The 14635-nt window shown below is 37.3% G+C and overlaps 1 protein-coding gene across 1 annotated transcript in view; it reads right to left on the bottom strand.

Moving 5' to 3' along the window:
• AK3 (adenylate kinase 3) overlaps positions 1–14415 on the bottom strand; it is a 51743-nt gene extending 37328 nt beyond the window's left edge. Inside the window, exon 1 of the mRNA XM_077148275.1 lies at positions 14117–14415. Coding sequence (XP_077004390.1) covers positions 14117–14267 — 151 coding nt within the window. The 5' untranslated portion in view covers positions 14268–14415. The remainder of the gene's footprint in view (positions 1–14116) is intronic.
• Positions 14416–14635: the final 220 nt, after the last annotated feature.

Below are 14635 nucleotides of genomic sequence, written 5' to 3'. Positions count from 1 at the left end.
CTAATATGCATCCAATCAATTAAAATACCCGTAAAAAAATTTTTACCTGTGAAATATTTGGAAATATGCATTTAACAAGTTCATCAACACCAATAAATGCAACTTCTCTAATAAATGAAAAACAGAGTAACTAAAGAGATCTAACCATCTTCTCACTACACCTAGCAGGAGTCTCTTCAATCTTAGGCGCAATCAACTTCATCACTACTATTATTAATATAAAACCCCCAGCAATATACTACTACTAATCAATGGACATCAATGGGACATAGGAAAAAACTGGAATAAAGAATGTAAGCTTTATATCAATATTAAATTTCTTGAACTAACTAACTGCACTTATGATTATTACATAAATGAATATCCTTGTTCTTAGGAGATGTACATAGACATATAATGTGTTCCAAGAGTATGATGTGTGCAACCTGTTCTCAAACGTTCAGATGATAGATAGATAGACAGACAGACAGACAGACAGATAGATAGATAATGCAATAGCAAAGGTGGCAAAATGTTAAAATTGGTGGATCTGTATTGGGGGGTGGGAAGTGGGTAAGGGTATATTGGAGTTCACTGTATGGAATTTGCATTATTTTGCAAATATTTTATTTCAAAATAAAAAGTTTAAAATTCCCATTACCGCACAGAGATAAATATCATTAAAACAAATAATTATAAAAACTTCAGATGTTTTCAGTTGTGGAAACATATTTAAAAGCAAAAATGGGATAATTCTATGACTAGTCTAATAATCTATATTTTTATTTGTCATGAACAAATTTCTCTACCCAATAAACATTTATCTGCAATATTTATTAAAACTTTAAGCCTGTAATGCTTCTACTGGAGTTTATTTATAAAGAAAAAACAATTCAACACCCTACTTCAAAATCACAGTTTGTGATTTACGTTTCAAATTCTTACCTCCCTCCCAATTTTAAGCAAGAATTGTAATCAACCATTTTCATTAGACATTTGGTAAATATTTATTGGCTTGATTGCCAATAATTAAATATGATTTCTGAATAGACTTCTTATAAAAATACTGTTTTCTTTTTTATTCAAAAATGAACAAATTTAGATGCTTCCACACTTACAAAATACAAAAAGCTAGACCACAATTTCATCATTATCTTATATCTGAAATAGCACTTCACTAATAACCATAATACTAATGTTTAAAGGTAAATTATTCATGTTAACTTTCTATAAATTTATATAAAAATAGGGAAAGAATGTTATAGAAAAACAGGAGAGGTCAAGACCAGCTTTTAAGGATAATAATTGGAACTCCTAAAGCATGGAAACAAATCTGGGAAATGAGTGTTTGTATTACATAAAAAGCCATTGTTAATTCTGTGACCTCCCTTTAAAGCCTGGTCATTCATACAGTATTATCCAAAACCAATCATACCTCATCTCTAAAGGAGGTGGAAACAACTTCTGTGTGACCAGCTCAAACAATACAAAAAAGGAACTTGACCAGTCTGTAAATAATAGTTCTCTTTCACATTCACCAAGGAACAGACAACAGAAATGTAACCTAGTTCCTGCTTTTATGTAATAAACTTTACTTTCTAAAAGTTTTGAAAAAACTTTTCAATAAAAAGTATAATAAATCTAGGACAATGACAGGGAATGAATTAAATAAACTTACAGCAATCAAGGGATTTTTAAAAAATATCTTTTTAAAATGTCAGACAAGTCAGCACAGTGATTACCTCTGGGAGATGACAAGGAGACGTAACTGGGAGGGGTACATAGGTGGCCCCCCAAAATACAGTTTCCTTTTTGGTGGTGGGTAAACAGGTGTGCATTTTATTTTTCTTCTTTTAATGATACAAAGGCATCATAATGCTTTCATACATAGGATACTTCACGAGAATTATATTGACAACCAAAACCTCCATCAACCATTGACCCTCCCTCTAGCCATCGCCTCATCTCCTCCTCCTCAGGTGCCATTCCGGGTCTGTATTCCCGCCCCTCCTCTTCACTTTCAGATAAAATCCACAACTCCAGAACCGCATAGAGGCCCACTACGTCTGGCCCCACCAGGGTAACCTCCCTCCAACCCCCGATGTGCACGGTACCTGCAAACCACACCCCCAGCAAGGAGCTTTATTTAGCCATGGTCCTCCTAGCTTTGCACAAGACCGCTTCTCTCTTACTCTGCCTGATAGTTCCTACTCATCTTTCAAATCATATCTTAATGGGCCTTTCATAGTGAGGCTTCCTTTCTCTGGACCCCTATAATATCACAAACTTGTCTCTATTGGAGTATTTCACACACTGCTAAAACTATCTATTTACATGCGGTCCGCCTGCCCACCCTGCCTGTGAGCACCTCCAGGGAAATTTATTCATCTCTGCATCTCCAGCACCTAGCATATATCAGGTGCTTGATAGAACCATGGATAAATGGAGGGACTGGACAGACATCTGCCTGAATTCTCCTGGATTCTAGCAGTGGAATTTAAAAAGACCTAACTTATTTTGTTAAAAATGATCAATCCAGCAAAAGCCTACTTTCTTTGTATTCATTATCAGATCCATCTTTTTAAAATTGCTCTTTAAACTATTTAAACAAACTATGGAATACACATAAAATATAATTTATGCAGCCATAAAAAAGTAAATGAAGGCAGGGCAAGATGGCAGTGTACGGAGGTATAGAATTTAGTTTGTCCTATAGAGCAGCTAGTAAATAGCCAGGAACTATCTGGAACAACTGTTTGGGGGACATCTGTGACCAGACACATATCATATACCAGGCTGGAGTGGCAGGAAGGGCCAAGATCACAGCACAGAACTGTAAGTAAAGCTCCAGAGGTTGACACCCCTTCCCAACTGGCATGGCAGGCTCAGGTGGAGACACTTCCCTGTGGGGAAAAGAAGCAGTATCTGCTGGGAGCGAGGGAAGGCAGCTCAACCAGGCTCCAACTGCAGTTCCAATGAACAAATTTGGACTGCTGAATATGAGCTCCAAACACAGATAAACTCAGAGCAAGGAGGAAAGGAATCCTGAGGTCTCTCCCAGCAGAGATGAGGTGAGACTGATGAAAGAAAGAAGAAAGAACAACAACAAACAGAGGCTTTGGAGTCAGCCGAGCTCAGAATACTGGAAAAGGGATGTGCCCCCAAGAAAAGGGGCACATAGACCCATATCAACTCCAGCCCCTGACTCACAAAATTTGGGGGTTGGGGACTGGCTCTGTAAAGGGATTTCTTTTTCTTCTTTTTTTTTTTCTTTAAACTATTCTAGGTAGCTCAGTAGAGAAAGCCTCGGGAATTTTCAATTGCCAGCACTGACCCAGGCAAGAATGGAATTAAGTTAGGCCTGAAAGATAAAGTAAGGAATCAAGTGAAGTAAATAATTCTCTGAAGCACATATCTTCCCCAAGAAAAGGAGGGCAGAGCCCAGCTCAAGTGTCAGTGCTCATTCAGAGAATTTAGATCCCAGGGGCTAGAAAACAGAAATAGCTTAAGCCCACCTTCTACCTCAGCCTGTCTCTACCACGTCCCTGGCAGGGGCAAGTCTACTGAGAATTAAAAGCACCACACCACTTTACACCTATGGGGAGCCCTGGGCTCACAAGTGCCACCTGCTGGGTAGGCTAGGAAAAGCACAAAGTCCAGAGGCTTCACAGGAAACTCTGACAAACTGTTGGGTCTCATCTTCAGGAAAACTAGACACTGATTACACCCTCCTCCTGAGACCCGGGCCTGTCTAGACTGGAAAATCTGATTGTGGTCAATCATATCTTAGTGATCTTTCTTAAAAACAACAACAAAGGTTCCATTAAGGCAGGGTAAGAACCAGAAAAACCAGAGTGGAAAATTTTTAACCAGTTAAAAAGAAGCTACACTAGAGGTCTAGAATAAGTCAAACTGAATGCCAAAGAACAGTTAGAGAAAAAAGCCAATCAACAAGAAAACCCAAGGTAAAAGAGTGAAAATGACCTCCGGAGTAAATTAATCAAGGAAATCAGATACCTGGACACCAGCAAAAAAAAATTATGAGTCACACTAGGAAAAACAAAGATATGGCTCAGTAAAGGAAACAAACTGACACTTCAAACAAGATATAGCAGTTGAAACAACTAATTTAAAATGTTCAAACAGTCATGCTAAACCATATCAATGAGTGAGGGAAGATATGGCAAAAGAGATGAAGGATGTAAAGAAGACATTGGTAACCATAAAGAAGAACTTGAAAATTTGAAAAAACAAATGGCAGAACATATGGGAATGAAAGGCACAATAATGACAAACACAATGGAGACAGTGTGTTTCAAATCTATAAGTAGATTTGAAGAAGAAGAAGAAATTATCAGTGAACTAGAAAGCAGGACATCTGAAATCCTACACACAAAAGAACAGATAGAGAAAAGAATGGGGAAAAAATGAACAGGCTTCAGGGAACTGAGTGACAATATGAAATGCACAAATATACGTATTATGTGTGTCCCAGAAAGAGAAGAGAAGGGAAAGGGGTAGAAAGCATAAAAGGGAGAATATAATCACTGGAAATTTCCCATCTCTTATGAAAGACATAAAATTACAGATCCCAGAAGTGCAGCATACCCCAAACAAAATATAATCAAATAGACCTACTCCAACAGACTTACTAATCAGATTGTCAAATATCAAAGACAAAGAGAGAATTCTGAAAACAGCAAGTGAAAAACAATCCATCACCTACAAGGGAAGCTCGATAAGACTATGTGCAGATTTCTCAGAAGAAACCATGGAGGTAAGAAGGTAGTGGTATGATATATTTAAGACAGAGAAAACTTGCCAAAAATTCTATACCCAACAAAACCGTTCTTAAAAAATGAGGAAGATGTAGAATGGTATGATCTCTAAATGTTGGGTTAATCTCTTTTTTTCCATTAATTAAAAAAAAAAAAGAGAACGGGTAATTGGAGCTGAAGGGATACAGACTGTACAACGGGACTGGATATAAAAACTCAGAAATGGACAGCACAATACTACCCAATTGTAATGCAATTATGTTAAAACACTGAATGAAGCTGCATGTGAGGTATAGGTTTTTTGTTTTTTTTCTTTCTATTATTGTTTTAATTCTTATTCTGTTGTCTTTTTATTTCTTTTTCTAAATCGATGCAAATGTACTAAGAAATGATGAATATGCAACCATGTGATGTTATTAAGAATTACTGATTGTGCATGTAGATTGGAATGATTTCTAATTGTTTTGTTAATTCTTTTTTTAATTAATAAAAAAAAAATGAGGAAGAGTTTAAAATATTTAAAAACAAACAGACACTGAGAGAGTTTGTGAACAAGAGACCTACTCTGCAAGAGATACCAAAGGAAGCACTACAGACAGATAGGAATACAGGAAAGAGAAGTCTGGAGAAGATGTAGAAATGATGACTATAGGAAAGAGTAAAAAGAGAGAGAGAGAAAAAAAGATGTGACATTTAAAAGACAAAACAGTAGAAGGAAGTACTGCCTTTACAGTAGAAACATTAAATGTTAATGGATTAAGCTTCCCAATCAAAAGACATGCACTGGTAGAATGGATTTAAAACCAAGACCCATCTAAATGCTGTCTACAAGAGACTCACTTTAGACCCAAGGACAAAAATAGGTTGAAAGTAAAAGGTTGGAAAAAGATATTTCACACAAACCGCAACCAGTAAAGAACAGGGGTAGCTATACTAGTAGCAGACAAATTCAACTTCAAATGTAAAACAATTAAAAGAGGCAAAGAAGGACACTATGTATTAATAAAGTGGTCAATTCATTAAGAAGACATAACAATCGTAAATATTTATGTGTAGAGCCAGAGTGCCCCAAAATACAAGAGACACACACTGACAACACTGAAAGGAGAAGTAGACCTCTGCAATATATTTGGAGACTTCAATATACCGTTCTTATCAATGGATAGATCACCTAGACAGAGGATCAACAAGGAAACAAAGATTTTGAATAATAAGATAAATGAACTAGACTTAACAGACATTTACAGAACATTACACCCCAGCAGGATTCACATTTTCCTCAAGTGCTCATAGATCATTCTCCAGGATACACCACATGTTGGGTCACAGAACACGTCTCAATACATTCCAAAAGATTGAAATTATACAAAACACGTGCTCAGATCATAATAGAATGAAGTTGGAAATCAATAACAGGTGGAAGGCCAGAAAATTCAGAAAAATATGGAGGCTAAACAACACACTACTAAACAAAACAGAGGTCAAGAAAGAAATTACAAGAGAAATCTGTAAATATCTCAAGGGAAATGAAAATGAAAACACAATATATCAAAACTTACAGGATGCAGCAAAGGCAGTGCTGAAAGGGAAATTTATTGCCCTAACTGCCTATATTTAAAAAAAGAAGAGCAAAAATCTAGGAATTAACTGTTCACCTAGAGGAACTAGAAAAATACCAGCAAATTAAAAAAACAACAGCAAATTAATCCTAAAGCAAACAGAAGGAAAGAAATAACAAAGATTACAGCAGAAATAAATGAAATTGAGAACATTAAAGCAATAGAGAAAATCAACAAAACAGAATTTGGTTCTTCAAGAAAAATCAATAAACTCAATGGACCCTTAGAGCTAGGTAGACAACACAAAAAAAAAAAAAAAAAGAGAGAGGGAGAGAGGATGCAAATAAAATAAAAAATGGAGGAGGGGACATAACTACCAGCCCCACAGAATTAAAGAAGATAATGAGAGAATACTATGAGCAAATATAAGCTAATAAACTAGACAATGTAGATAAAATGGACAACTTCCTAAAAGGCAACCAACATTAACTTAAGAAGAAACGGATGACCTCAACAAAGCAATTACAAGTAAAGGGACTGAATCAGTCATCAAGAAGCTCCCCAAAAAAGAAAAGTTCAGGACCAAACAGCTTCATATGTGAATTCTACCAAGCATTCAAAAAAGAATTAGTACTAATCTTGCTCAAACTCCTCAAAAAAAAAACTGATGAGGAGGGGAAGCTACTGTGCCAGTTTGAAACTATTATATATCCTAGAAAAGCCATGTTTTAATTCTTATCCAATCCTGTGGGAGACAGCCATTTCTTTTAATCCTGATTCAATATTATATGGTGGAAACTTTTGATTAGGTTATTATTATTAGATGTGGCATGGCCAATTGTGAGTGTGGCCTTTTGATTAGATGGAGATGTGACTCCACCCATTCAAGGTGGGTCTTGATTTGTTTACCAGAGTCCCTTAACAGGGAAACATTTGGAAGAAACAAGTTGCTTCAAAGCTAACAGATCAGATGCTTAGAGAGCAGTTGCTTCAGAGCTGACAGAGTCAACATGAGACCCAGATGTTTGGAGATGCAGGGCTGAGCAGATATCACCACGTGCCTTCCCATGATATGCTAAGCAAAACAGAACCCAGAGTTGTGTCCCAGAGGAGCTAAGTGAAGGCCCGCAGATACCAAGTAAGGAGCCTCCACAGGAAACAGAGGCTGAACGCAATGGAGCAAGGGACTAGCAGATTCCAGCCACTTGCTGTTCTGGGTGGTATCAGCCTTTCTTGAGTGAAGGTAACTCTTGTTGGTGTGTTAGTTTGGACATTTTCTCGGCACCAGAACTGTAAACTTGTAACTTATTAAATTTCCTTTTTAAAAGCAGTCCATTTCTAGTATATTGCTTTCTGGCAGCTTAACAAACTAATAACAGCTACCTAGCTCATTCCATGAAGCTAACATCACCCTAATACCAAAGCCAAAGATAGATACTACAAGAAAAGAAAATTACAAACCAATCTCTTTAATTAATATAGATGCAAAAATCCTCAACAAAATTCTTGCAAATCAAATCCAGTAGCATGTTAAAAGAAATATACATTATGACCAAGTGGGATTTATTCCAGTTATGCAAGTCTGGTTCAACACAAGAAAATCAATTAACGTAATACAGTTTATCAATAATCAAAGTAGAAAAAACACATGATCATCTCAATTGATACAGAAAAGGCATTTGACAAAATTCAACATCCTTTCTTGAAGAAAACACTTCAAAGGATAGGACGAGAAGGGAACTTCCTCAACATGATAAAGGGAATATATGAAAAACCCACAACATCATACTCAAAGGGAAAGACTGAAAGCTTTCCCTATAATCAGGAACAGGACAAGAATTCCCACTGTCACCACTGTTATTCAACACTGTGCTGGAAGTTCTATCTAGAGCAATAGGCAAGAAAAAGAAATAAAAGCATCCAAATTGGAAAGGAAGAAGGAAAACTTTGTTTTCAGATGACATGATACTAAATTTCAAAAATCCTGAAAAACTATGGCTAAGGTACTAGAGCTTATAAATGGGTACAGCAAAATGGCAGGGTACAAGATCATCACACCCAAATCAGTAGTGTTTCTATACACTACTTATAAGCAATCTGAGGGGGAAATCAAGAAAAAATTCTATTTACAATAGCAACCAAAAGAATCAAATATTTAGGAATAAATTTGACCAAGGTCAGAAAAGATTTATACACAGAAAACTATAAGAAATTCATAAAATAAATCAAAGAAGACTTAAATAAATTAAAGGACATACCATGCTCATGGACTGGAAGACTAAATATAGTTAAGATGTATTCTACCCAAATTGGTTTTGGAGTCAATGCAATACCAATCAAAATCCCAACAACTTACTTTTCAGAAATAGAAAAACCAATAAGCAAAATTTTTTGGAAGGACAAGGTGCCCCAAACAGCCACAAATATCTTGATAAAGAGGAATGAAGTGTTCATACCACCTAACTTTAAAGCATATTACAAAGCTATGGTGGTCAAAACGGCATAGTACTAGCATAAAGATAAATATACTGATCAATGGAATCATATTGAGTGTTCAGAAATAGAGCCTCTCATTTAAAGACAATTGATCTTCGATAAGGTGGTCAAGTCAACTCAACTGGAATGGAGCAGCTCTTCAATAAACGGTGCTTGAAGAACTGGATATCCACATCCAAAAGACTGAAAGAGGATCCCTATGTCATACCTTATACAAAAATTAACTCAAAATGGATCAAAGACCTAAACATTAGTGCTTCTCAAACCTAAAACTTTTAGAAAATATAGAGAAATATCTTACAGATCTTGTGATAGGAAGTGGTTTCCTAGACCTTACACCCAAAGCACAAGCAATGAAGGAAGAAATAAATAAATGGGATCTTCTGAAAATTGAATACATTTGTGCATCAAGGGACTTTGTCAGGAAAGTAAGAAGGCAGCCCACCCAATGGGGCATAATATTTGGAAACCACATATCAGATAAGGGTTTAATATCCAGGATATAGAGAGAGATCCTACAATTCAACAACAAAAAGATAACCCAATTAAAAAATGGGCAAAAGACACTGTCATCCTTTTCTGAAGAGGAAATACAAATGGCTCAAAAACATACAAAGGGATGCTCAACCTCACCGGCTGTTAGGGAAATGCACATCAAAACCACAACGAGATCTCATCTCACACCAACTAGAATGGCTATTATCAAAAAAACAGAAAACCACAAGTGCTGGAGAGGATGCAGAGAAAGAGGGATGGAGAAAGCTTTCTTGACCAAAGGGGGATGAAAAGTGAAAGAAAATAAAGTTTCAGTGGCTGAGAGATTTCAAATAGAATCGAGCAGTTATTCTAGAGGTTATTCTTTAGCAATATATAGATATCCCTTGTCAGTTTTTGGTGTATTGCAGTAGCTAGAGGGAAATACCTAAAACATTCATACCATAATCCAGAAGCCTTGATTCTTGAAGATGATTGTATAACTATATCGCATTTATGGTGTGACCATGTGATTGTAAAAACCTTGGGATGGACACTCCCTTTATCCAATGTTTGGACAGATGAGTAAGAAAATAAAGACGAAAAATAAATAAATAATAGGGGGCATGGGGGTATGGGATGTTTTGGGTGTTGTTTTTTTATCTTTATTCTTATTTTTACTTTCTTTTTGGAGTAATGAAAATGTTCAAATATCAATTGAGATGATGAATGCACAACTATGTGATGATACTGTGAACCACTGATTGCACAATTTGGATGATTACATGGTACATGAGTATATAATATATGAATATTCAATATAAAAATAAAATAAATGGAAAACAGTTAACAACCCTTACTCCATTGAGTGATTAATAGGAATATAAAATGTGATATAACCATAAAATGAATATTATTCTGCCACAGAAAGGAATGAAATACTGATACACACCACAACATGGATGAACCTACAAAACATTATGCTAAGTGAAAGAAGTCTGACACAAAAGGTCACATATATATTGTAAGACTCAATTTATATGAAATGTCCAGAATAAGCAAATCTATAGAGTCAGAAAGTCGATTAGTGGTTGCTGGGGTCCTATGGGGGGAGATGGGTATAAACGGGAGTGACTGCTAATAGATCTGAGGTATGAGGTGATGAAAATGCTCTAAAATTTACTGTGGTGATGGCTGCACAATCCTATGTGAATATACTTAAATCCATTTAATTGTTCACTTTAAATAGGTAGAATCATATGCTACATAAATTATATCTCAACAAAGCTGCTAGAAAGAAAAAGAAATGGGGCACTCCTTATGGAAAGCGATATTATTTAGGAAGTTGCAGAACAGTACATACAGCATGCTATCATTTGAGGAAAACAAAAAGAGGGAAGAATAGGTAAGCATTCAGCTTTATGTGCATGAAATATCTCAAAAGGTATGTCCAGTAAATACCGTTGTACATTTTTTGGAATTTCAAATCATGTCAATGTACTGCCTATTACAAACTAAATTTTTTATAATTATAAAATAATTTGCTCTACCATCAATATCGTTCTAGTTATATACACCTATGCTGCAAGGGTGTATGTAAGAAAAGCTTTGTTAGACACACAGAATCTTGGGAGGAGCTGACAGAGGTTTTGAAGTTATCTATGGAGTTCCACTCTCCCAGTTTACAGATGAGAACAAATGAGATTTTTAAAGGTTAGCCATCTAACCCAGGGTCATGTCTTTGAGAAACCCTATGCCATAGAGCAGTGTTTCTCAAACTTTGGACAATGACACGCGAACTTCACACTTTCTGCCATAGCTGAATTATTATTTAATATATATGTTCCTTTAAAGCCACTTCACTTTTTATTATTATTATTATTAGCTATAATATCCATGAAATTACAGTTTGCTGTACTTTTAGGTTTTTTTGCTCAAATATACTTTGAAATAAATAGATACAAAACTTTTTCTCTACCTAAAATTATCTCATGAATCTAAACTTGAGAAATACTGCATTTTGGAAAGAGTAACTGGGACACAAGGAGACTCAGGTTTTCACCCCACTCCTACACTTAAACTGCCGGTTATTAATGAACAAGTTCTTTAACCTCTCTGGAGCTCAGTTTTCTCATCCATATGAGAGGACTGGACTAAATGTCAAAAGGTCAGAAATCAAGTTTCCTAGCTCCAGTCAATGTGTCTCCACTGTTATATCTGCTAGAGTGATTTTAAACTTTACTTATAAAATACAGCCACGGGTTATGAAACAAAGTATGCTCATGAGCTGTTGGTGGGAGAAACAATTGACACAATCTTTCTATGGCAGTATTTGATGATACCATATGTGCATAAATTCACACTAGGGAATTTACTTGAAGGAAACAGACATGGTACCAAGTATTTATGTAAAAGATAAACATAAGAAAATGGTTAATAATATAAAAGTTCAATATAGGAAAAAATTTAAATATATATAATTGTACAGCCTTTATGAAATTAAATATTTTTAAGATTGCTTAATGAAAATTAAGTGTAAACAAGCTTGCAATAAGTGAGAAAAAAGGAATATAAGCAATAGTTTGGAATACAATTTTACATATATGTACAAATGTAACAGAGAGAAAAAAGAGGAAAGTAAAAAAATAACAATACAAGAAAAAAAGCCAAAGAGTTCATTATAATTATCTCTTGGTGGTAGAATTATGGGAAATCTTAATTTTCTTTTTCTACATTCTCACAACGTATCTTTCTTTCTCTATAAAACACTACACAGTACTTTTTAAGGACTTCTTTTAAAACCTGTATTTTAAAAACTTCTCTTTTGTGTGATCCTGTGGGAAATATCCCAGCCAACTCAGATACAGAACATCTGTAATCACAATCTCATGACACCTCCCCAACCACTGTTTTTTGTTTTTCTTGTTAAAGAAACGCCCACAAAGACTGCAGGATTCCAGAAAGGACAGGCACCAGAGAAAAGTTGGGCCTCTCTCTCACCCTGCATTCCTCACTCCCTATTTCTACTCTCTGCCCTTTTTAAATTAATTTATTTTTTCATTACAGGTGCTATAGATTGACAGAATAGTCATGTAGTTAAATATAGAGTTTCTATATACACTCTCCACCCCCTCCCATTTTGTGAAACAGACACAAGACAGCACAAGACTGCAGGCAAGTTACAGGCTGTTAAGAATAAACAAAAAATGTTTCTTAATTTTTTAAGGAAAAAAACATTGGTTATTAAATTTACTTTTATTAAAATGATTTGAATTTTAACAAATTAATGTCTTTGGCTGTTCACAGAAGATGTTCCCTAAACACACAGTTATAACCCACTGCTCAGTTATTTTTCAGAGAATCTCTTAAGGACTGCTTTATATTCTCCTGCTTTGCAGGATCTTGCCCCAACCTGCTTCGTACTGGGGACCGTTTGGTATTACCTAATTACTTCAAATTTGTTGCAACAAGAATATCAAGCAAGTGAGTCAAAGAATTTAATCTTTTAGGAAAGATCAGCTGCAAAACAGTTTATTAATATTTTTTAAGATCACTGTTAGAAGAGAAAGAAATAAAAATAATTATACACCATAGTTGCTAGGTGTTGAACAGAGGAACCAAAGAACTCCAAGAGACAAACTAAAAACGAGAGTCTCTATCATTTCCTTTCTTTATTTGTCAATGGTTTTTAAAGAGAACCTACCTAAATGCCCACCAATAGGAAACTGGTTAAATAAAGCACAGTAGATTCAGCAAATAGATACCTATACAAACATTGAAAAGAATGAAGTGACTTTTTCTGTTTTCGTGTGGAAAAGATAGCCCAAATATAAGTGAAAACACTCTGGTGCAAATTACATACTGCAAAAAATAATAGCTGTACATATATATTTGCACATAATCATTTCTAGAAGGAACACAAGGCACTCTTTACTTCTGAAGAATAAGGTTTTGGCAGGGAATGAGAAAAGGAGTTAACTTTTTTTCCTACATACTTCTGTCCAGTTTTTAATCCTTTTGCCTTGTGCAGGCATACTTCCGTAATATATTTTTTAAGTAATTTCAAAGTGGATTGTATTTTGAAAATAAATCACTATTTTTGAGGAAAAACTCATCTTACTTTTTCTTTTTAAACAACTTTCTTAAAGTCTAATTTACATACCATAAAATTCACCCATTCACCCATTGTAAAGGATAAAATTTGTTGGCTGGGTTTTTGACCGAATAATAAGAACTCATTTTCACAAGAAACAAAACAATCTTTCAGACAACCAAGCACAAGAACAGTTTCCGCATTTAAGAACTCTCTCGGGCTATCAAAGATCAAGGCCAATTTTATCACTGTAATAAGGGTAAATAGCACTTGGCCTTCAGATTATGGGGGGAAAGGTCAGACCTGCAAGATCCCATAGACCTTAATAACAATAACAAAAATCAGAAAAGAAAGAGCATGCCCGAGCAGGTCTAACGCGTTTTCCAGGTGGAAGGGCAGGTGCAGAATAAGGTACAGCCCCATGGGCCCGCAGAAGCGGCTGCAACGGGCTGTGACTCTCAAACAAAGCCAAGTGGCTTCCTTAATTCTCTGAACTTTGAGCATGTCCTAACTTCCCAGTCCCTTCCTCCAATAACTCACCTAAACCGCCCCCGGGGGCCAGAGATTTCGGGGTGCAGTCATCCAAAGTCCGAGATGGCTCCCTGGGGTGGCGGGAACGAGATGCATCGCGTCCCGGGACCCGCATGCCCCACCCGCAAGCCCCCACTCAGGCCCCTCCGCCTGCAAACCCCGACTCGGGGGGCCCGGCACCGCCAGCACCGTGGCCCGGCTCCCACCTGTGCCCCTCAGCATGTTGTCTCGGAGAAGATCCCCACTAGAGAGGTGCTTCAGTTCGAAGTGTTTGATGATGCGAGACGACACGGTGCCCTTGCCCGAACCCGGGGCCCCCAAGATCACTGCGCGCAGTAGCCGTGCAGTCGCCCCCATGGTAGCAGAGAGAGGCTCGGGCGCGCAGACACCTGGGCTTGGACTTGGCGTGCGCGCTCACCGGCTCCGCCGCTCAGGGAGGGCCGGGTAGCCGCGCTGCGAAAAGGCGCGCCTTAGCCGGCGAGCAGGCGTCGGCTGCTGAGCCGGGGCTCTCCCGGAAGTGAGGCGACGGCTACCGGGCCGCCCCCGGGCTGGACATCGGTGCCCGCCCCCTCCGCGCCGCTGCACCTCCCCTCCTCTGAGCGCCGCCCAGCCCATCCGCGTAGGCCGCGCCCCCTCGGCAACCCCCTGTGCGCCCCACGGTCGCCAGCGCCAAGCAGCGTCTCTCCACCGCTCCTCCCAACCCTCCGCACCCCATTTGCTCCCTT

This window comes from Tamandua tetradactyla, chromosome 2 (assembly GCF_023851605.1).
Source record: "Tamandua tetradactyla isolate mTamTet1 chromosome 2, mTamTet1.pri, whole genome shotgun sequence".
In the NCBI taxonomy this organism is placed as follows: Eukaryota; Metazoa; Chordata; class Mammalia; order Pilosa; family Myrmecophagidae; genus Tamandua; species Tamandua tetradactyla.
This window is presented reverse-complemented; position numbering and strand designations above follow the sequence as displayed.